This window comes from Castor canadensis, chromosome 7 (assembly GCF_047511655.1).
Source record: "Castor canadensis chromosome 7, mCasCan1.hap1v2, whole genome shotgun sequence".
Taxonomy (NCBI): Eukaryota; Metazoa; Chordata; class Mammalia; order Rodentia; family Castoridae; genus Castor; species Castor canadensis.
In genome coordinates this window covers 147964656-147987126 of record NC_133392.1, presented here as the reverse complement: position 1 = coordinate 147987126, position 22471 = coordinate 147964656, and the positions used below count along the sequence as shown (strand labels likewise).

The following is a 22471-nucleotide window of genomic DNA, read 5'->3' as shown; positions in this document are numbered from 1 at the left end:
CCCACGCCTGCGCGGAAGCACCGCCCCCGAAGTTTGTTGTCCTCGGCGTCCCGGACGCTTCCTGCGGTAGCGCCGGGACCGGGTCGCGGCGCCACCATGGCGGTACGACAGGCCCTGGGCCGTGGCCTACAGCTAGGTCGAGCGCTGCTGCTGCGCTTCACGGCCAAGCCTGGCCCGGCCTACGCCTGGGGACGACCCGGCCCGGCGGCGGGTTGGGGCCGCGGAGAGCGCCCGGGCCGGACCGGGGGACCCGGCGCAGAGCCACGAGGGCTCGGGCTCCCCGACCGCTACCGCTTCTTTCGCCAGTCGGTGGCCGGGCTGGCGGCGCGGCTTCAAAGGCAGTTCGTGGTGCGGGTCCGGGGCGGCGCGGGCCCTGGCGGACGAGCCGTCTTTCTGGCTTTCGGGCTGGGGCTGGGGCTCATCGAGGAGAAGCAGGCAGAGGGCCGGAGGGCCGCCTCCGCCTGTCGGGAGATCCAGGTGAACGCAGGCTAGGGCGGGGCTGGGGGCGGGCCCCTTGCCCGGTGGGGGCGGGGCTGGGAACGTGGTTATTGGGAGGAGCGGGATCCTGATCTGTGATTGGGCAGTTCGAGGCCTGGAGCACTCGGCGGACTAAGTGTGCTGATCTTGATCTTGGGTTGTGGTCCTAGGAGCCGGGACATAGGGAGGGAGGTGCCTGGACCTGGTGGTGGTGGCCTGTCTTCAGCAGAGCTGGAAATTCCTTGGAAGTCACCAGTAAAAGCTGACTTACCTTTTTGGGTGGTAACTGAGATTTGAACTCAGGGCATTATGCTTGCTAAGCGCGCTCTCTACCACCTGAACCTATGACTTCCACCCTAAGGCTGACTTATTTCACCATTACTGATGGCCTGGTACCTCCCGTTTTTTTTGCAGTTTCTTTCAGTGTGTTTTGGAAGATATGCTCTAATTGTAGCTCCACTTGCACCATGGTAAATGACTTTGTGTAACTCTTCCTTTTTTTGAGAGTCTCACTACATAGCCCAAACTGACTTTGTACTTGCAGTGCTCCTGCCTCCATGTCCAGAGTACAGGGTACAGGTACCTGGCTGGCTTTGTGTAAATTTCCTAAAAATTTAATGACAGTTGAATCAAACACCCTTGAGGTAATTGTCATCCCGAGTTTATGGAGGAGGACACACATTCAGAGAGGCGAAGTGACTTACTCAAAGTCACACAGCTAATAAAGGCAATGCCCAAAGTCTGGCTTTCCAAAGCCTATACCCTTAACCTTAGCCAGGCTGCCTCCACGGTTTAGCCAAATACTCAGTCTTTGATAGAGGTGCAATCACAATTAAAATATTAAAAGCTATGATCAGAAGGAGAAAACTGCATATCTAACTTTTTAGTTACCTGCATAGAGTTATTATGCAGATATATAGGAATTCTCAGACTTTTTTTTTTTTGTGGGACTGGGGTTTGAACTCAGGGCTTTGTGCTTGCAAAGCAGGTGTCTACCACTTGAGTTACACCTCCAGTCCATTTTGCTTTGGTTATTTTGGAAATGGAGGTCTCACAAACTATATGCCTGGGCTGACCTTGAGTCCTGATCCTCCAGATCTCAGCTTCCCAAGTAGCTAGGATTATAGCCATGAGCCACCAGCATCCATCCTCTCAGGCTTTTTATTTTTATTTTATTTATTTATTTTTTGGTGGCACTGGATTTTGAACTCAGGGCCTCATGCTTGCTAGGCAGGCCTTCTACCACTTTGAGCCACTCTACCAACCCCTGTCAGGCTTTTTAAATGCTTAAAATAAGTAGCTCAGTGACCTCTGTTTCTGCTTGTGCAAAGTCTTTTAGTCAGGGTTTTCTAGACAAACAGAACCAATAGGATGCATATATTTAGAGGCAGGGATTTATTTTAAGGACTTGGTTCATGGTGGGCTGGCAAGTCTAAAATCTGCAGGGCGGGCCAGCAGGGGCAGGCTGCAGACCCAGGAAGAACCAGCATTGCAGTGCAAGTCTGCAGGCTGTTGGCTGCCAGAATTCTGTCTTCTTCCTGGAGGTCAGGCTTTTTCCTGGGGGTTGGAACCGCTCACTGAGTGAGTGCAGCCCTGTGTTTTACAGGTTAGGACTGAGGAGTAGAGAATGGAGTATTGTGCCCAAGGACACAGCAGGTTAAGGACCAGGCAGCATTTCTTGGTCTCCAGCCCAGTTCTTTTTCCTCATGTTTGAGCTCTTGCCAGTTTGGGGTGAACAGGTGGCATCTGGCCTAGTCCCCAGTCCTTGTCCTTGTGTTTTGCCTCAGCTTAACTGGCAGAAGCCAAGGATGGGAAATTTGACAAATCCTGCTTCAAACTAAAGAGGCTTTTTTCCCCTTTTTACTAAAATTGATCCTCCTGGGCTGGGACATGGCAAGTACGAAGTCCTGAGTTCAAACCTTAGTACCATCCCCCCCCAAAAAAGTGAAATTGGTCCCCTTAAACTTACTGTTCACACATTTCTCACACTTCACCCTCCTGTGTCTTAATTTTTTTTCAGTGGGACTGAGATATGAACTCAGGGCTTCATCCTTGCAAAGCAGACGCTCTACTGCTTGAGCCACACTTCCAGTCCCTTTTGCTCTGGTTATTTTGGAGATGGGGTCTCTGAACTATTTGCCTGGGCTAGCCTCCAGCTTCGATTCTCCTGATCTCAGCCTCCCAAGTAGCTAGGACTTACAGGCATGAGCCACCAGCACGTGGCTGTTACTAGCTCTTGACCTTTTTGGTGAGGACCCTGCCTTACTGTACCTCTCTCTACTCCTACATTTCCCCATGGTTCACAGGGCATTTCTTTTTCCTCACAGGCAATTTTTACACAGAAAAGCAAGCTGGTGCCTGACCCATTGAACATGCGGCGCTGGCAGGGCTTCCGGCTAGAGGACTATCTGATCGGACAGTCCATTGGCAAGGGCTGCAGTGCTGCTGTGTATGAAGCCACCATGCCTGCATTGCCCCAGCACCTGGAGGAGGCAAAGCACATCCGGCCTCTTCCAGGAAGAGGCCCAGATGTAGTCCCACAAGGGGAGGAGGTGAATCAGGCTCCAGTGGCCCCTGCCTTTCCCTTCGCCATCAAGATGATGTGGAACATCTCGGTAAGGACAGGGCCTTTCCTCTCTCAAATGGACATTTCTCTAAATCCCCATCTTTGTGGTCCTGGTGGAAATTTTTCCTGGAAGTAGATAGGAAAAGACAGATTCAACAGGTCGGGGGTGGGTCTGAGAATCTGTGATTTTTTTTCCAGCTGGTGGTCTGAATAGCCAGTAAATTGCTTCTGCCCTGATGTCTAGTTCATCAAGTCAGCTGTATGGCCATCCTGTCCTTTCCCCCCTCCTTCCATGGCTGCCTCACTGGAGAAGAGGGGCCCTTCCTCCAGCTCAAAGGCTTGCTGTTGCCTCCTTGCTGTCAGCTCTTGGAAGGACCCAAGGCTTTATGAGCTAGAAGTGTTTCCCTCACAAAACCAAAGTTTTCTGTCTACTTAATGTCTTTACCTTGCCATTGCAAGATGGGTTTAGAAAATTAATCAGGACCCAACATTCTTTCTCCTGCCCAGAGCACAAGGCTACAGTGAACAACCTTAGGAGCCCATGCAGGATATGAAGAGGGCAGTTCCTTGTTTTTATTTCTGGCATGAAGGTTGTTAGGCTGTTGCACTCCAGGCTGAGTGAATAGCTAACTGGTAACCAAATCCTTTGCCTATGAAACATTGTCTTAGATCAAACTCCCACTGGTGGGTTGTGGTAGATGTTGTGAGCACAACAGGCTTTGTAGGTCCTAGAAACTATTCCCACTGAAATGAGGAAAACCATGTGCTCTTCTGCCTCTTTGGTTTTGTCTATTGGGGGTAAGGAGGCTGCCCTGTAATCTACACAATTTAGTCCAGGTAGAGCTCCTGGGGCTCTGACCTGACTGCTGAAGGGAGCCAGCAGAATGAGTCTTAGTGGCCCAATGATCATTTTTGAACAGGTAGTAACCAGAGGTATTCGTGTCAGGAAGAAGTGTTTCATGCCCCGACCGTCGTAGTCTCTTCTGCTGCCCTGGGCACCTTGGCTGCCAAGATTTTGAGATATGGAAAGCATCTTTGAAGTTGGTGTGAATAGAATCTCTCTCTCTTTCTCTCTCTCTCTCTCTCTCTCTCTCTCTCTCTCTCTCTCTCTCTCTCTCTCTCACACACACACACACACACACACACACACACAGAGCAGGAGGAACTAGTTTTGACTGGCCACTTCAGAGAGGTTATCTGGTCTTAAAGGTCAAAGCTAATTCCAGGCAGCAGCTGTCCTGGTCCACATCATATGCAGGGCTTGGAACTTGTCATTCCAAGGTTTTTGTAACCCTGGATGTGTTATGGATGTGTTCCAGGCCGGCTCATCCAGCGAAGCCATCTTAAGCACCATGAGCCAAGAGCTGGTCCCAGCTAGCCGAGTGGCCTTGGCTGGGGAGTATGGAGCATTCACTTATAGGTAAGCATCTTTTTCCCACCAGACGACTGTGGGTTCTTTGGGAGCAAAATCATCACCTGTGGCCCTGGTGCTCAGCACAAGATCTGATGCATCACGCAGTAGATGGTGTAGAGGGTGAATTTTCAGTTAAAGGATAATAGATCTTGGGAAAGATTAAAGATCTCTAATTCCAACTTGTGGGGCTAGTTCACATTGGAGCAGGGGAGAAGCCATCCAGACTGCACCCAGTTCAGAGCTCTGGAAAATCCTCCCAAGTTCAGCATTCCAGCACAGCAGTGCATGGGTGCAGCGCCACCTAGTGGTACACATGTGCTCTGTCCTCCACAGAGGGGAACACTCCTCTACAGGCTGGTGTGCACCCGGTCTTGGTGGGGCCAAGACATTTGGGGTTTTTTTTGGGGGGGGGGCAGGGTCTCATTATGTAGCCAGGCTAGCATGGAACCTTCTATGTATCCCAGCCTTAAATTTGAGATCATCCTTCCTCAGCCTCTGAAAGGCTAGGATTACAGGTGTGTGGAACCATGTGCAGCTGCCAAGAGATTTTTAAAAGGCAAAAGTGGTCTGTTCCCAGAGTTCTCAGTGTGGAGCAGGACTCAATGCAGTAAATATTAGAACAGCATGTGCCCAGGGCTGAGGTGCTTGGGGAGGGTGTGCACTGCAGGGGGCCAGGCCTTCCAGAGTTCTCAGGGAACTTGTGCTACCTTTGGAAGGATGAGAAGGCATCACCTAGACATGGAAGAAGGAGAAGAGGCATCCACACCAGAGGGACATGCACACGGACTGCAGCCTGCTGCTTCATAAATCCCCATCTGCAGACCCACTGGTGATTGAGACACCTGCAGTCACTTTAATACTTGAATCCCACCAGAGTGAGGGGGCACTGCTGTTCTGCTGTCTAAGGGATGAGTATAAACCTTAGTTCTGTCAGAAGCAGAAAGACACTGGGGTGTGGATTAAGCACCAGAGTGCCTGCCTAGCAAGCGTGAACCCTGGTTTCGAACCCCAATACCATACATAAACACAAAAGCAGAAAATCAGAAATAGAACAGGAACTTTTCAGAAATAGGGATCTGGGGAAGCCCTTCCAGGGCTAGAAAGGCTCCAGTGTGGCCAAGTCACTGCAGGCAATGAGAACAGCTGCTCAGGTGGCTTTAGGACTATTGGCCTTATTCTCCAGCCCTTCACAGAGAAAATCACAAACCTGAATGTCAGTCACATGGGGCTCAGAGTAGCCTCCGTGGCTGCTTTGTGCTGTTACCATCAGTCCGTTGGCATGGTGCTATCACATAGCACTGAGCACAGCACCTGCCCAGGCCCCCATCTGAAACACCACATCCCTTCAGTTAGTTGTTTTCATGGCATTCAGCACCATGTGGCCTTAGAGCCTACCTGTCTGTGAGTGTCCCCTATCCTTCCAGCTACACTGTGGTGCTCTGGTTTACTGTGCATCTACAGCTCTGTCTGTTGAGTGTCCGGATGGTTATGGCAGGTGTGTTGTCACAGAGCTGCTGGATTTCAGGAGAAACTGCTCCCTAGAGCCTCCTAGGGACATTCCCTCCTAGCCTTTGCTCGTTGGGGCCTCAGACTCAGAGATTTTGTGATCTGCTCCCCTCATTGCTTCTTCTACCTCACTTCTCGTCCTTCCCCCTCAGCACCTCCTCTCCCCCATTCCATATTCCACACTGCCTTCCCCAGATGCGCCAAGCTCCTCTGTGACTGTTCCTGAGCGTGCAGTGGCTGCTCTCACTGCACATTGAAAATCTGGTTCAAACACACTCCACACATCTCCACAGCATAGCACAGCACAGCCCGGAGACCCCGTGATGCCTGCTGGGGCCCTGGAGGCCTTGTGCTGTGGTTCTGATTCTCCCTCTAGCCCAGTGGCCCAAGGGCAGGAACCATGCTGCACAGAGCAGGGATCCACTCGGTTAACACAGGAGAAGGAGGATGTGTGTCCTGGGTCACAAATCTCAGGGTCCACATAGTTCAGGGAAGGGACTTCCTTGTCTTCCTTATCTCAGCTTCATCGTCCTCTTTACCCTCAGCATCCCAGTTTCCTCCCCATGACTCCTCCCTTCCTGCCAACCATTTGCTCCCTCTCTGGCTCTCCATGGCCCTTGGTGAAATCCTATGGTATCCATTCACCTTAGGCAGTTGTTTACTGACTGGCTTCTTCATCGTGCTCCCAAAGAGCAAATCTACCTCCCCTGTCCTTTTCCTCACCAACCATTTGCATCTGGACACATTGCCCTTGGTCCAGGTGCCCACTCGATCCAGCCAGTTTTGGCTGAAAGACAGGACTGGCATACAGCAAGCAGAGCCACCCTGTCCAAAATACAGTCACTGGTGCCTCAGTTGGGCTGTGGATATGGGGCTTTCCAGAGAAGAGGACAGGGCAAGCAGGTGACATTGCTATTACTACGTGCATCTGTATCCATTTCTGCATTTGACAAAGGTGATGCTAGACCCTGGAATCAGGGAGATGATTTAGACATGGACCTTCCTGTCCTTAGGGAACTAAAACGGTTACTTAGTGGGCATCCTCCTCCTGTTAGACTGAAAACCCATGAGGATAGACTCCAGCCTGTTCTCTGCATAACTCACAGCGTACTAGGACAATGTTTGGCATTTAGTGTGAAATTAGTTGAACCAGTACCAGTACCAGCCAGTATATGCTGGGTACTTACTCTGGTAACTCTAGGCCCTTTGCATATATTAACACCCTTTGGTATGTTACTACCTGGTTCCCCTTTTCACTTGGTACTGAGCCCAAAGAAGACAAATAACTGGACTAAAGACTTAGAATGGCAAACCTGGAGTTCAAACCCAGGTTCCTTCGAGGGTCTCTTAACCACTGTGTCCTACCATGTGAGATGAGTGGGTAGATGGATGATGGACAGGTGGGTGGACTAAGGGAGTCATTGACTGTGGTAAGTCATCCCCATTGGCTTTTTGCTCACAACACCATGTACAGTAGCTGGAATATGGCAAGCCTATAAAAAATATTAGTAAATAAGCGAATGTTAATATTTGCTTGTTGTCTTTCCACCTGTTGTCTCTGATACTGGCCTCATCTGTTTGTCCCATTTGGCTGAATAGGAAATCCAAGGGTGGCCCCAAGCAGCTGGCCCCACACCCCAATATCATCCGGGTTTTCCGCGCTTTCACCTCATCGGTGCCATTGCTGCCTGGGGCCCTGACCGACTACCCTGACGTACTGCCCCCACGTCTCCATCCCGAAGGCCTGGGCCATGGACGCACACTGTTCCTTGTCATGAAGAAGTAAGTGGCAGGAATATGGCGGGACCCAGAGCTGCTTCACCTTCCCCATGGGAGTACAGGGGGAGGTGGCACCCTAGAGAGCAGCATCTTTTTAGGATAGTTCCTTATGTTCCAGAGCATACTTCCCACTAGTGCTCATGGTACATTTGACTATTCCCTTTCTTGCAGAGGGGGCACCTGTGGGGGGCACCCTTGTTCCCCTCAACTGCTGTGATGGATGTCTGAAGAGACAAGTGCCTGCACATGTGGAGCCCTGGCTCACTCTTCGTAGATTCAGGGTGGCAGTGGGTGGGAACAGAAAGGATACACGGGCAAAAAGCAATCAAAAAGCCCCAGGAATGGGAAGAGGAAAGGCCCAATCATAGCAGTGTGTGAGGTGCTAGGTTGTATTGCTAGATGACAGCTAGAGACCCTGTCTTCTCCTGCCAGCTACCCCTGTACCTTGCGCCAGTACCTTCGTGAGAATGTTCCCAGCCCCCGCCTGGCCACCATGATGACTCTGCAGCTACTGGAAGGCGTGGATCACCTGGTTCAGCAGGGCATTGCGCACCGAGACCTCAAGTCTGACAACATCCTTGTGGAGCTAGATGCAGGTAGGCCCCGCCACACCCCCAGAGTTCTCTGGGGAGCACAAGAAGGGGACTTGGGACATTAGGATCCTAAGGTCCCTTTTCGTCTTCATGCTTTCTCCTGCCTTGGCTTCCTTAGCTCCATACACGAGATGGGCCACCCGTCCTTCTGACAGAGCCTTCCTTCTCTGAGGGAGACAGGTGACAGGTCTCTAACAGTTCCCAGGTTCCTCCATTGCCTACTTGCATGACAAAAGCCTCAGTGCTGCAGTTTTTCTTAATAAAGCCAAAGTGAGGTAGACCTTACCTCAGTGGGAAGAATCATTCTCAGTGAAAGTTGTCCAAGTGCAAGAATGCAAGCCCAGTTGCCTCTGGAAATAATGAACTCCCCGTCACTGGAAGCATTCAAGCAGAAGCCACCTACTTGGAGATATTCAGGACTTCACACTTGCTAGGCAGATACTCTACCACTTGAGACACTCTGCCAGCCCTTTTTTTGTGAAGGGTTTCTTTTTTTTTGAGATAGGGTCTCAAGAACTATTTGGCTGGGGCTGGCTTTGACCCTTGATCCTCCTGAGCTCTACCTTCTGAGTAGCTAGGATTACAGATGGGAGCCACTAGTACCCAACTTGTGTTGGGTATTTTCAAGGTAGGGTCTCACTTACACCTGGCTACCTGGGAAAGAATATATATGAAACAGATTCATATATCTAATTGTGTGTGTGTGTGTGTGTGTGTGTGTGTGTGTGTGTGTGTGTGATCCTGGAGACTGAACCCAGGGCTTAGCCCATGCTTAGACAAGCACTGTAGCACTGAGTTACATTCTTGGTTTTTTTGAGACAGGATCTTGCTGTGTACCTCAGGCTGGCTTTTAAATCTTGATCCTCCCTCTACCTCCTCACTGCTAGCTGATAAATTCTTAAACTAGAAGACTTAAAAATAATCGTGCAACTAAATGACTAAATAATTGGCTCTTCAAAGGAACGCTGAGTGATTTTACAAATAAATAATTCCTAATGCACCTGTTTCTTAGATTTATTGGGGTTTCAAAATCGAACTCAGTACTCTTAGGGTATCATCAGAGCTCTTGGAGATCATCTGAGCCAAGTGCCAGCTCCTTTGGTCTTGGAACAGTTCCAGTTACTAGAGAGTTATTTAGACGGAGCCAAGCTCTTTTGCCAGTTAGTCCTGTAGCTGGATAGCGTGGGGACTTTTGTTTCCTGGAGGCATGTCCAAGTCCCTGTTGCTGCCCTTCCTGTACAGTTCTCTGGTGAGCAGACCCAGCTCACCCACTTCTTTGTAGTGGTTTTCAGAAGGATCTGGGAGGGTCTCTTAGAGGGCAGGAGAGAGAATTGCCACTCACCTCTGCTGCTCCTCCATAGATGGTTGCCCCTGGCTGGTGATCTCTGATTTTGGCTGCTGCCTGGCTGATGAGCGTGTCGGTTTGCAGTTGCCTTTCACCAGTTGGTATGTGGATCGGGGCGGAAACGGCTGCTTGATGGCTCCTGAGGTGAGTCCTGCTATGCGCCATCCTCCACCATCAACAGATGCTTCCCAATCTCAGTAAATGAACAAGACAAGAGGCCCCTTCCCCGCTGCTCTGCTTTAACCTGGGTCCTTGACCCAGGTTTCCAGGGGATGCAAGTTTTGTCTGCATCCACTGGGCAGCCTCAGCAGATCCTTCTGGGTCTGAGCTACAACTTATTCAAGTTCTGGGTGGTTCCTGGGGATAGATTAGCTCCTGGTTCAAGTGACACACAGGAGCATGAACAGGCAGACCTGCCAGTGCCTAATAGCTCATCTTCTGTTTTCCAAGCAGGTGTCCACAGCCCGTCCTGGCCCAAGGGCAGTGATTGACTACAGCAAGGCTGATGCCTGGGCCGTGGGAGCCATTGCCTATGAAATCTTAGGGCTCGCCAATCCCTTCTACGGCCAGGGCAGGGCCCACCTGGAAAGCCGCAGTTACCAAGAGGCACAGCTCCCTGCGGTGCCTGAATCAGTGCCTCTAGACATGAGGCAGCTGGTGAGGGCGCTGCTCCAGCGAGACGCCAGCAAGGTGAGGTCATTCCCAGGCTTCCAGGGAACTGTGTGGATGGGGACCTCAGTTCACATCCCAGAGTGAATGTCGGGTTTGGACACACAACAGTGACAGTCATACACAGGTAAACACCAATTACAGAAGACAGAGTAGACTCGAGTGTAAACAAGAGTAGGTGAACTTACAACCAAACCATTAGAATTCTAGCAAGTCACCTCTTCTTGACCTTTTTTTAAGTGCTAGGGATGGAACCCAGGGCCTCATGCATGCTAGGCAAGTGCTATACCACCGAGCCACACCCCCAGTCCTCTTGGCTTTTTTAGTTGCTTAGGAAGTTACTCAGATGGAAAAGGATGCACTTTTGAGAACTGTTCACTGAAGATACAGCATATGGAAACATCTGAGATCTAACCCGACAGACAGATGGGAAAATATCTCCAGAGAGCAGATCTGGACACTGTGAAATTAATGTAGAAGAACATGAAGAAGGCCAATCTGCCATAATTGGAGTAGCAGGTCTGGCCTCAGGCTGCTGTTCTGCTGCTTACCGCTGAGCCCTGACTGTACATAGCCTGCCATCTCCATCATAGTAGGTGCTCAGTAAAGGAGTTAGAATAGCAACTACATCCAGTTACAAAGTGATGAGACCACGCGCCTTGTCCCAGTGCTAAGGACAAGACAGAGCTGTCCACAGTGGAGGCAGAGGGCCCTCCATGATGTGGAAAGTATCCTAAGCATATCCCCCATGCAATGCTGGGCTGCGGCAGGGAAGAAAAGGCCCTGAAGTGACGTTGTATAACAGTGCAGGTGTGGGCTGAGTGCTGAGTGCTTGGCCAGGTGTTATAAGCTCCACCTTCCCTTCCTCTTGCAGAGACCGTCTGCCCGTGTGGCTGCAAATGTGCTTCATTTGAGCCTCTGGGGTGAACATATTCTAGCCCGGAAGAATATGAAGTTAGACAGGATGACTGGCTGGCTCCTCCAACACTCAGCCTCCACGTTACTGGCCAACAGGCTGACAGAGAAGAGCTGCGTGGAAACAAAGCTGAAGATGTTGTTCCTGGCGAACCTGGAGTGTGACGCACTCTGCCAGGCCGCCCTCCTCCTCTGCTCATGGAGGGCAGCCCCATGACACCTCCGCATGTCACTGGTGTGTTACTGAAAGGACTTGGCAGCATTTGTGTTATGGTGTGTGAATGCCTGGAAAGCGGGAGTCAGGAGACGAGCTGGTGCAGAGGGGCTGTTCAGCCAGAGAAGGCCTCAGGTTTAGCAAGCAAAGGAACAACTGCAGCTGCTAACTCTAGCTGTGTGGCTGTGGAAAAATCCTATAACCTGTGTGGACTTAAGACTTAAGTTCTTTTCCTATAAAATCGACATTGGTCCAGATTGGGAGTTGGCAAACTGTGTGTAAGGCCAGATAATAAATTAAATTGTCACAGCTACTCAGCTCTCACTGAAGCATAAAAACGAGCTAAGCAAATGAGTGTGGCTGTGTCCAACACAGCTTTATTTGTGGACACTGAAATTTGATTTTTCATCTGTCACCATATTCTTTTCATTTTTTTCCCAACCATTTAGAAATGTAAAAACCACTGAACTTGCAAGTGGTAGGCCAATTTGCCAATCTCTGGTCTAGATGAATTCACAAGGCCTCTTACAAATGCTAACTAACCATTAGGCCCCTGTGTGTGCCAGTGCTAAAGATGTGAAACGACCCTGTGCACAGACCCAAAAGAATGCATTCTCTGCACCAAGGGGGAAATCACACTTGGCACCACTGCCGACCAGAAAGCCCTATCATGTTAAACCTTGTTCTGGCCTCACAGACCTCCCACGGTGAATGGTTGTCCTAGTCTGTTAGAAAGGCTGAGGGGGTTAGACCTGTGCTCCACATCAAAGGATCCAGGCCAACGCAGTAACTGTGGATGGCAGTCTGTGACATTTGCCCCTAGCACAGAGAGTGGATTGTGGCTTGTTTGAAAAAGGCCATGCCCCCAGTTGGCATGAGCCACCTGGGCCAAGGCAAACATTGTACAAGTCGGTAAATTCAGTTGCATGAAAGCCCACCAAAAGGAGGCCTGGGAGGTGGGGAGCCTCTACACTAATGGCATGCCTTCTGGAACAGCCTGGGGTGTGTTGTGCTGAGGAAAGTATTTCCTCAGCGTTCAGGCAACGAATTAATCTAGCACAGCTAACAGGACTGCTGACCCAGAAATTAACAGTGTGGCATTTTAAACTTGCTGATTTCCCTTTTGACTAGCTTTTCTTACAGGAATCATGAAATATTAAATACAAATTTACAATGCAGAGTAGTGTATGTGCTGAACTGAGTCAAAGCTATGACTAGCAAGTGTGAAGCCCCAAGCTCAAATCTCACTCCCACTAAAACAAATCAACAAACAAAAAAGCCCACAGCAATGGCCTAAAGCAAGGGGAACATAGAATTGAAGTTCTTTTCAACCACACAATTCTCAGTCAGTCCAGAGCTGTCATTCTCGAGCTCCTGTTCCAGACATTCCCAGCTCCCTGAACTGTGTCAACTATTTTAGCCCCAGAGAAGTTAGGATTCACTTTCATTTAATAGTTGAGACAGGCCAGTCTTTGCAAAATTGAAAGAAACCACTTAGTAGTTCATGTAGTCATTCCTGAACAGTGTTTCTATCTGGCAAGGCATGACAGGGGACCAAGTGACATGTGAGGACGTTTCTCTTTTATTTTAGAAATGGGAGTGACTGCACTTATGAAAAATGTCACATAGCAATTCAAGGTGGAAAACTTACATAAAAATTATTCTCTGGCCCCCGCCCCTTGGTACTCAGTGCTGCGTCCCCCACTGAGGTAAGACTGTGCCATTTCCCACGACTTTAGGAAAAAAAAAAAAAAACAAAAAAACCCCACCAACTCGCCCTAAAAAAATCCTCTGCCTCCCTGCTGTGTGGAGTCTGGGCTCTGGCCGCTTAGTCAGACTTCTCCTTCTCCTTCATGTGTAAGAAGACGATGCTGAAGATGAAGAGCCCTGCCATCATGGAGAAGGCGCTGGCATAGTAGGGATAGGCCGAGGGGATGAAGCGCTCGTACTGTGTGTGCTGGAGTGGCCTCACTGACACCTGCAACAGGACAGAGGTGGCAGGCCCTGGTCACTGGGAGGCCCAAGTAGGGCACCTGCTGGCCGAAACTAGGGACTGCCCCTGTGCTTACCTGAGTGGAAGAGTACAGGTGGGTGTAGCCAAGCCGGTTGTAATCTACTTTAAACTGGAACACACCGTACACATCAGGCAATTTGAACTGGACACTGTATTTGCCACCTGGGGAAGGAGAGGTTTCTGGGAGCATTTCTTAGCTGAGCCTCACAGGAGAAAAGTGTGGAATGCAAGCTACCCTGTGGCCTTCCCTGGCAGAAATCACACTTACCTTTCCTCTTCAAAAATGTCCTCACAAAAGGATCAATGCGGACAAACTCCAGCTGAATGTCATCACCATCAAAGGGGACCCACTTGCCATTGGAGAGCTGCTCAATCACGATGCTGTACTCCTGAGACAAAAGGCCAGATTAGCCAGGTGTGGCCAGCATCTGGAGCAGCGCTGCCACCTGCAGGCAGAGCTGCCCTTAATTCCGGCCCCACGGGCAGAGCAGGGCCTCCCACCTGACGTGCTCTTACCACCAGGTCACTGACAGTATAGGCATTGGGTGGGGCTGTCTCGCCCACCCGGTGATGGGACACAGGCCCCACACGAAGGACGCCCTCTTCCTTGAACACCCAGCGGGACAGGGCCACAGCTAGCTCGTAGTTGCCTGTCTGGGAAAACCTGCAGGAGGGAGAGGAGAGACATGAGCACTGAGGCCAGCTTCTCCCCCATGGTACCCGGTGGGCAGGCTACTTGTGTCCACTAGGACAATGTGCACTAAGGAAGGTTCTGTGTAGAAGCCTCAGACACAGAGGTTCCATGGTTAGAATGGATGCAGAAAATGATGAAAAGATGGCGGTGGTGTTGCTCTGGGTGTCATCCACACAATAAATCGCAGTTTTTCCCCCTTTTGCAATGCTGGTATTAGAACCCAGGGCCTCATGCATGCTAGACAAAAGCTCTATCAATGAGCTATAGCCCCTGCCCTAGGCACACAATTTTCTAAAAGGAATGCTGGATATTAGGGGGTCTTATTATATAAGTCATTGCTCCCTTGAAAAGCATGGAGTACCAATACCAGCAGGATAGCAACAAAACTGTTTTTAAATAATGTGAAAAACCTCAGAAGGCATGAAGCTTCAGAAGCTTAGCCTAAAGTTTCCTTCCTTCTCCCACCCAGAAACCATGGGTTAAGCCCAGCTGTACCTCTGGGCACCAGGTGTGGCCTTCTGCACAGCTGAGTTGAAGAAAGCATCGCTGAAGAAATCCAGGGAGCCGCTGAAGATGACCCGGGCATTGTTCCTAGCCTGGAGTCCAGCAATGAGGAGGGTGTTCTTTCCCACCGCATGGGGGTACTGAGGACAGAAGGAGGCAATCACTGGGCAGTGCCAGGATAAAGGCAAAGCCACCAGAGCAAGAGACAGCAGGCTAGACTTCTACCTAGGTGCTATGCCCCCATCTGAGGGAGGAACCTGGGGTCCTACTGCTTCCACCCCTCATACCCACTCCCAACAACCTGTCCCTTCATCAGCCTCACAAAGTACATTTCTCGCTTCATTCTGATTTTCAATTAAAAGATGCTTTGCCACTGGGGCCAGGAGCTGGAGGCTCAAGGCTGCAAAGGCTCTTACCTGGGTGATGGGTTTATCTGGGAAGAAGGAGTAAGAGGTGGAAGAGCCAGTCAGGATGTCCAGAACCAAGGGATTGTCAGGATCAGCCACCATCCTGCAGGAGAAAATGACGGCAGCCCAACACTAACTTGGGCTGAGCCCACAGGACATGGGATACCTAAGGGCCATTTCTTCCCAGGGACATTTCTTACCCACTGGCCAAACATTTAGTTCTCCTCTTTACTGTTGTAACAATAAATTAATCTCACCACATCCTCTTAAGGAATGTCCCCAAATAAACCTAAATTTGGCTTGGTTTCCCCACCAAGAAAGTGACCCCTTCTCCCAGGTTTCTGCCAGCCTCCTCATCACTTACCCAACTCCTCGGAAGAGGATGGGGTTTAGAGATGCCTTCCCAACAATGGTTGGGGCCTTCAGCAGGTTCTCAGTGTCAGCCACGATGAGCGTATGCTATAAAGGGGTGGGGGAGGGTGTCAGGCTAGGGAGTCCCTCCTGGCTTCCTCTTGGTTTCTAGGCCAACCCAAGCTTTGCTGTATGTGCCCAAAACCTGAAAGGTGACAGGCCTGATTACCTGGCCAAGGTCTGAGACATCATAGTTGTGATGGTCAATGACAGCCGTTCTCTCTTCATCAAACTCGATCCCACACTCACTGCCCAGCTCCCGGAGAGGGTCACCTGCAGAGACCCAAGAGATGTCTGGCTGAGCCCTTACACTGCACCCATGCCCAAGAGTCATGGCTGCCTCACGCTTCACTTGTTACTGGTCAGCCCCAGTGCCCTACAGCTTCATCAGGCTGGGCACTGCCTTCAGGGGTTGGAATGGGATCCTGGTGCTCTCCCTCCACAAATGCAGACAAAAGGTCTTTTGAAGCAAGCCATTCCCTCAGCCAAAGCTGCCCTGGATGAGCATGGAACACAAGGTTCCTCCAGGTCTTGTCATTACCCCACCAAGAAGCTCACCTACTAAGAATAATACAAGTTTAAAATCTGTCACAACTGAGAAAAAGGAAAACAGACTGGGACTGTTATTAACTGTCAAAGCTGGGCAGAGAACACTGCTCTCTCTCTCTACTGGGTATCTTTGAAATGTTCAAACACAGAAAACAATAGTCCATCAAAAGCTTTAGGCTCCATGGAGTTAGCTTTCTTTGACTTTCCTTCTTTCTAAAAAGGAAGAGCCACTAAAACAATGAATTAAAAAAACCATCCAGGGTTCTTACCGTCTGATCACAGGAAAGCGCAGAGACTGAGGACCACACAGTCCTGCAGCTCTCTCACTGCTCCCTGGCCTTGGCCCACCCAGCAAATGCCAATTTGGCAGCTCCCACGTGTGAACTCTCCAAGCTCCTGGGAGAAAGCACCAGACCCTCCCAGGCAGACTTACCAATGTCGGAGCTGGCAGCAACCAGGACACTGCCTCCACCATCAATGAAGGCACTGATGGTCTCCACGTTGATGTTGCCTCCAAAATCTGAACGAAGACCCCAGATACAGTGAGTGAGCAGAGGCATCCTGTCACCACTGCCTAACGCGCGCGCGTGCGCGCGTGTGTGTGTGCGCGTGTGCGCGCGTGTGCGTGTGTGTGTGTGTGTGCGTGTGTGTGTGTGCGTGTGTATGGGGGACACCTTGCAGACCAGTCATACCAGTCATTGAGTGGAACCCCTCCAGGCCCAAAGTGAGAGGGAGGATTACCACACCACATCTGGTCTGTGCGCGCTCCTGTATTCTCAAGTGAAGATTCAAAGTAATGGCTCAGATTTGTGAACTTTTAGAAGTTAGATGAACTAGCCAAACATCTAATTACATCTGTCAAGCTGAGAGCACATATTTCAAGTCACATACAGCATTATTCTCTTAGATATTCTACATTTTCCACTTACAATTCACAACCTTAACCAAATAGCACCTGCACCTTTCACACTGATACCACCTCACTGCAGCCACCTGGGCCACCACACAGTTTTCCAAAGCCTATCAATTTCACTCTGTCTAGGCTGTTTGAGAAAGACCACTGCTGAATCAGTGGATGGTGCTGTCACGTGACACTGGTACGCACTGCTAACATTAACAGCTTTTCCCTTTATTCATCCTGCAGATTTACACCCATGTTATCTACAACCATTCATACTGATTTTTTTTGTTTTTCACCAAAAGGGCTCATTCATTTCCAACATTTGCAACCATGAGATCCTACATGTTACTGGCCCATCAATTCAGTCATATGACAATAGCCACAAGCCTCCAAAATAGGATGGGTGGGGTACGCCAGGTCAATTCGTCCCCAAGGTGACCATAAGGTAATGGAGGGAGTGCTTAGTTGTTCATTTAGTCACTAAATAAGTCAGCATTTCTTGGATGCTGGGAAAATAAAAAAAGAGGACCATGGGGGAGGGGACTGCTGTTATGCCAAGGTTGGTGCAGGAAGACTTCCAACAAGTAATACTTGAGAAGACGTGAGCCAGGCAGCATTCTGGACAAGAGCACTCCAGGCAAAGTCTATGTGGAGGGGGCCACTCACCCCAGCTCCAGGAAGCCCAGGCAACTGGGCTAGAGATGCAGTCCAGCAAGACAAGGAAGGCAGTCATCAGTTATCCTTGGACTTAAGTATACACCAGGAGGGCTGTGGCATAGGAGCCACTGGAGGATCTTTTTGGGGTTTTTTTGTTTTGGCCCAGACTGGCCTTGAACTTGGATCCTCCGGCCTCTGCCTCCCGAGTACAGGGATCAGAGGTGTGTGCCACCATACCAGGCTCCACAGAGGATTCTGAGCAGGAGACAGTCATGACCTTGTTTTTATTTCTAAAGGATGTCCTAGCATCAGGGCGAAGAGGAGGATACAGGGGTGAGGGTGGAAGCAGGGTCAGGTCAGGAGCTGGAAAGCCAGGCTGGGAAAAGTGCTCCGAGACAGCAGAGGTAGAGGAAGGAGGGGCAAGGGCCTTCCTGCTGGCTCTAATGGCAAAGCCACAGGGCCTGCTGGATGTGGCTGTGACCAAAGGAAAAGTATTAAGGAAGCCCCAAGGAGTCTGACCCAAGTAACTGGAAGATCAGAAGTGCCAATTACTGAAACCAGAGACATAAGTTTATCTGTTAAGACATCCACTAGACAAAATGGACAATAGTCCATGAAATGACTCTGTAAAAATCCAACTAGAAGAGCCCTCTTCTGAATCTTTTAGAAAACACAAAAGCACCTTAACTTACCTTACCTTCAGAAGTAAACAGAACCACCCCGAACCTGGGGACTCTTGCATCTCCCACATTTGGAAAGCCATCCAGCCACTCTCCTGAGAGGTCAGGCAGATGCTCAGACACTTCAAACATAGTTTCTGGTGCAGTACAGTGGCTTTTGACCTGAAGTGATTTTGCCCCTCAGGACACTGTCTGCAGACAGTCTTATTGCAACAATGGTGGGAAGTAGCTGCTGGCATCTAGTGGGTAGAGGCTGGGATGCTGCCGAACGTCCCACAGTGCACAGGATAACCTCCACAAGGGCTGAGAAGCCCTTGCAGGGCAGGAAGAACACCACCATCATGATGAAACTGAGACAGCAGCCCAGAGCTAAACTTGGCAAACTCTTGCACCTTCCCAAGCTGTCTCCCCACCTGCAGAACAAGGATCCAGTATTTCTCAAGACGAGCAATGCTACAGATCCCTTCCCCCTGTGCCACTACTGCATACAATCTGGGAGCCTCCTTATCCCAGTGGATTCAAGGAACCCACTACTGGTGCATGAAGGAAGCCAGGATAGTGTCTGCACAACTAACATGGTCACAGACAACAGAAAGGCCCCCTGGCAGGGCCAACCTCCTCCCTTAAGCCTCAACAGATACAAGCCTTCTTCTGGGAGTGCCTGAGAGGGTTTGATGGGGCGGCATCTCCCAGTATGGGGCCCATTCACCAGGGACAGAAAAAAGGAACAATAGTGATGTACGGCCAGGGTTTTAAACAATGTTGAATCTCAAGGAGAGCAAGTTATCCCCTTGCTAACTATTTTTCCATCTCAGTTTTCTCCATGAATGAACAAGGTTCATCACTGGCTTTCTTTTAAAATGTCACCTTAGTTTAGGTCAATTTGAAGAAAATATTTGGTAACTGGTAGCACAAGTGATATGGAATGTGGTGGAATTCATGAAGGAGGTATGGAAACAACTAACACTCAGGAGACAGTTTTAGGCTCTTTGATGTTTCTCCCATCAACAACAGCCTCTCCTGACTTTCTCCACACCACCTCACCCCCTGCTGCTTTCTTTCCCAGCCATCTCCAGAGGCACAGCTCAGACAATCCCTCCACTTCATCTGATACTCCAACGCAAGGCTTGGTTACTCCTTCCAGTCTTTATTTTTATTTCCTCAAAGACATTCTGAAAGAACCTCAAGAGCATGCTCTCTATTTTTACTTCTCACCCCACCCACCAAATCATGATTATTTCCGAGTCCCAAACCCAGTAGAAACTCGGCAAACACCAATGACTCTACCGAAAGTTCCATTCAGCCTCTGAGACATGTGAACACTTTAACTTGTACAGTCTGCATCACATCCACCCAGCAACACTTTGCCTCCAAAAAGCCAATTCCAAAGGCACATGCTGCAGGGCAGTTGACAGTAGCATGGTAAGTGACCATAAGCCTGGGAATGTGGCGGAACCCAATCTCATGTGAACTGCAGAAGACAAAGTAGCTGCCAAGAAGGTGAGAAACCTCCTAAGCTTCATCAACCAAAGGGAGGGACGACAGGGACATCTTACCCCAGACAGGGAAAACTTGAGTCCTTCAAGAAAAAAGATAAACTAAAGCAAATAAAGAAAAGAACATCTAGCATGCTCACCAAAAAAGCTCAGCAAAAGAGAAACAGCCAAAAGAACTGGGGACCCTTAGCCAGGAGAAGAGACACACAGCTGTTGCCATGAGAAGGCTATACATCTCAGCATCAGACTTGTTCTCTAAGGCCCAGGGGGAAGTAAGAGTACCACACCCCAAAATAAAGTAGGAAAGTGACAAAATTCAAATCAGTATAATAAGTTCTTAACAGACTTGTCCATTGGTGGAGTGGATTGCCTCATAAAATAGGAATAATGAAATCTAAATTAGATAATCTGGCAAAGATATTCCTTCTATTCTATTGTTAACCCTCTGCTAGGCTAATGGACACATCCAGCTAGCCTCAAATGGTAGGCAGGTTATTGCTAAGACTTGTTCAGCTGGAGACGATGCATCTAGTCCTAAAATCAACTATGACACTGCGCAATGCCTTTTTCCAGTAATCCAGATTAATGACATGCCAATTCTCTGCACACAGACAAACTGAATCAAAGGCTCTTCACCTATCAAGCTCTTTGCAGAGAAAACTCTCTTCTCCAAAGAGCACCAGGGTCCCGAGTTCCATGGTCTATGGCAACACCTGCCTGCACAGCCCTTACGTGTATGTTTTAGAAAGATGTCCCTCCCCTTCTGAGCCCACGTTAGAAATTAACATTATCCTTTCTGTGGCAGCAGTGGGGCCCAGGGCTGACAACCCATCCTGAGACCCAGAACATGCGCGGAAACCATAAGAAAACAATGGGTCAGTCCCGGGCCTCGAATCTCAGTTCTGAAGGCGAGTCGCAGCGCTTACCTTCTACCGAGGGAGAGAAGATGATAAGATTGTCATAGAGGAACTCCCCGTACTTAATGAGAGACAGGCTAGGGTCATCGGCGGTCTTGAACGTGAGCTCAAAGCCCCGGTCTGGACGAGGAAACAAAACAAAAAGACAGGGAGCTGAGGCAGACGGGAAGTAAAGAGACACCCCTGCTACAGACCCCACCCCAGGTGACAGGCCAGACCTGGGCAACCTGCTCCAGGAAACCAAGAGGGAGGATGGTAATGCCCTCGGACGCCTTCTCAACCTTGGATCCTCACACGCCGTCCCCTCGGACCCCGCGCTCACCCTTCAGGCTCCGGAAGAAAAGCGAGTGCGTCTCCCGCAGGTTGAGGTTGTCCAGCAACACTAGGGTGCGGGGACCGCTCGCGCAGACCGAGCCCAGTAAGGACAACAGCAGCAGCAGCCCTAAGTGGGACCAAGCACGGGCCACGGTGCAGGGCTCCATCTTTCCCTTCCTGCCAGGGAACCCAGCACCTGAACACCGGAAGTGTCCTGTCTACAGTTGCCCAATCGCAGCTTGTGACCCTGGAGCATCACCCGGAAGTGATCTTGTGACTCTGGGGTTCAGTAACTAGAGCTGCGACTTTGGCGGTAAGGAGCAGGGAGCACTTCCGGAAGTGCCCCGGTCGGAGGCTGATTCTGGGCACCCTACTGGCGGAAGGGGCTCGAGGCCCCGCCTCCTCAAAGGAAAAGGCTCAATCCTAGAGAGACAGCTCTGCAGCCACGGCCAATCAATAAGGCCGAGCGCCCTTTGACTCCGCCCAGGCTTCCTTCCGCCGTGCGTCTAGCGCCTGCTTCCAGCAGGAATCTGGGGTCCCACCCACTTCTTTAGCATGCCAGTCCTGACCTCCTGGGGCAAGGCTGTAGCGTCCAGGGCCGGATCTGGGGTCACCTTGGCCCACTTTTTCACATGTAGGGAGCAAGGGGATGGGGACATAGAATAAGAGGACCTAGGAACTGCAGCCTGCGGCGCACGGCTCCAAGGGTCCTCCCCCGGCTGTTGGCCCACTCTGGGGACAGCATGATGGCGGCGGACTGACCTAGCGATTAAAAAGCTCTAGCCTTGGAATCAGCTGGGTTAAGATCCCAAATTTCGAATCTCTTTAACCCTGTTCCCCTGGCGTCGCCAGATTAGTTTCCTTGGCCAAGCAGGGATAAACAGGAGATCCAGCCCCTCATTTGTGTGCCTTTGCAACAGCCATTTAACCACCTCCGGGCTCTTAGGCAGGTTTTGAGGAGTTTCACGCAGCGCTAGGCTGAGCACCCACTCAGCAACTCTGGCTCCCCACTTCCAGGTTAATACAACAGGGTACACCCAGCTCACCACCAGCCTCATTCCCATCACGGATTTCAGTTAAAGGGATTCCAAGCCGCTCCAAACCTTAAGCTGCTTTCTGGGTCCCACCACACTTACGAGGACAGTGGCGAGGGAAATTGTGGAGAGAGAAGGTAGCCTTGTGACACTTGTCCACCAACCCAAGTTGCTTCTCCTTACCTGATCCTTACTGCACCTCCTTTCCATCCCTATGGGCTCCGCCCTAGTTACGTCTGTTCCCCCTGCCTCCGCCCTGCATCCCAGCCCTGCTACCCAGTGATGCCAACCCATTGTTTCCAGGCCTGCCACAGCTCAGGGCATCCAAAGGCTCTTCCCTTTTAGGAAGAACTTATCTCCAAGCTTCCATCCTGCTCAGGGCAGGGGCCAGCCTTTAGCACCTGAGTCCTAAAC

The 22471-nt window shown here is 50.4% G+C and overlaps 2 protein-coding genes across 2 annotated transcripts; one reads left to right on the top strand and one right to left on the bottom strand.

The window, feature by feature from the left end:
* Positions 1-30: 30 nt before the first annotated feature.
* On the top strand, positions 31-12656 carry Pink1 (PTEN induced kinase 1). Its single transcript, XM_020168642.2, has 8 exons — positions 31-477; positions 2805-3092; positions 4363-4463; positions 7563-7745; positions 8175-8338; positions 9697-9824; positions 10134-10370; positions 11224-12656. The coding sequence occupies exons 1-8, from the start codon at positions 97-99 to the stop codon at positions 11479-11481; spliced, it is 1740 nt and encodes a 579-aa protein (XP_020024231.1). The 5' UTR covers positions 31-96; the 3' UTR covers positions 11482-12656.
* Positions 12657-13037: 381 nt separating this feature from the next.
* On the bottom strand, positions 13038-21290 carry Ddost (dolichyl-diphosphooligosaccharide--protein glycosyltransferase non-catalytic subunit). Its single transcript, XM_020168643.2, has 11 exons — positions 21031-21290; positions 20718-20828; positions 16491-16577; positions 15678-15781; positions 15462-15556; positions 15107-15200; positions 14682-14830; positions 14009-14156; positions 13761-13881; positions 13548-13654; positions 13038-13456 (listed from the first exon to the last, which is right to left on the bottom strand). The coding sequence occupies exons 1-11, from the start codon at positions 21188-21190 to the stop codon at positions 13307-13309; spliced, it is 1326 nt and encodes a 441-aa protein (XP_020024232.1). The 5' UTR covers positions 21191-21290; the 3' UTR covers positions 13038-13306.
* Positions 21291-22471: the final 1181 nt, after the last annotated feature.

Coding starts and splice junctions, on each gene's coding strand:
- Pink1 (XM_020168642.2), top strand. CDS start 97: ATGGCGGTACGACAGGCCCTGGGCCGTGGCCTACAGCTAGGTCGAGCG. Junction 3,093..4,362: donor AGATGATGTGGAACATCTCG/GTAAGGACAGGG, acceptor GATGTGTTCCAG/GCCGGCTCATCCAGCGAAGC. Junction 8,339..9,696: donor CCTTGTGGAGCTAGATGCAG/GTAGGCCCCGCC, acceptor GCTCCTCCATAG/ATGGTTGCCCCTGGCTGGTG.
- Ddost (XM_020168643.2), bottom strand. CDS start 21,190: ATGGAGCCCTGCACCGTGGCCCGTGCTTGGTCCCACTTAGGGCTGCTG. Junction 20,829..21,030: donor TTTCTTCCGGAGCCTGAAGG/GTGAGCGCGGGG, acceptor TTCCTCGTCCAG/ACCGGGGCTTTGAGCTCACG. Junction 13,882..14,008: donor ATACTGTCAGTGACCTGGTG/GTAAGAGCACGT, acceptor CTTTTGTCTCAG/GAGTACAGCATCGTGATTGA.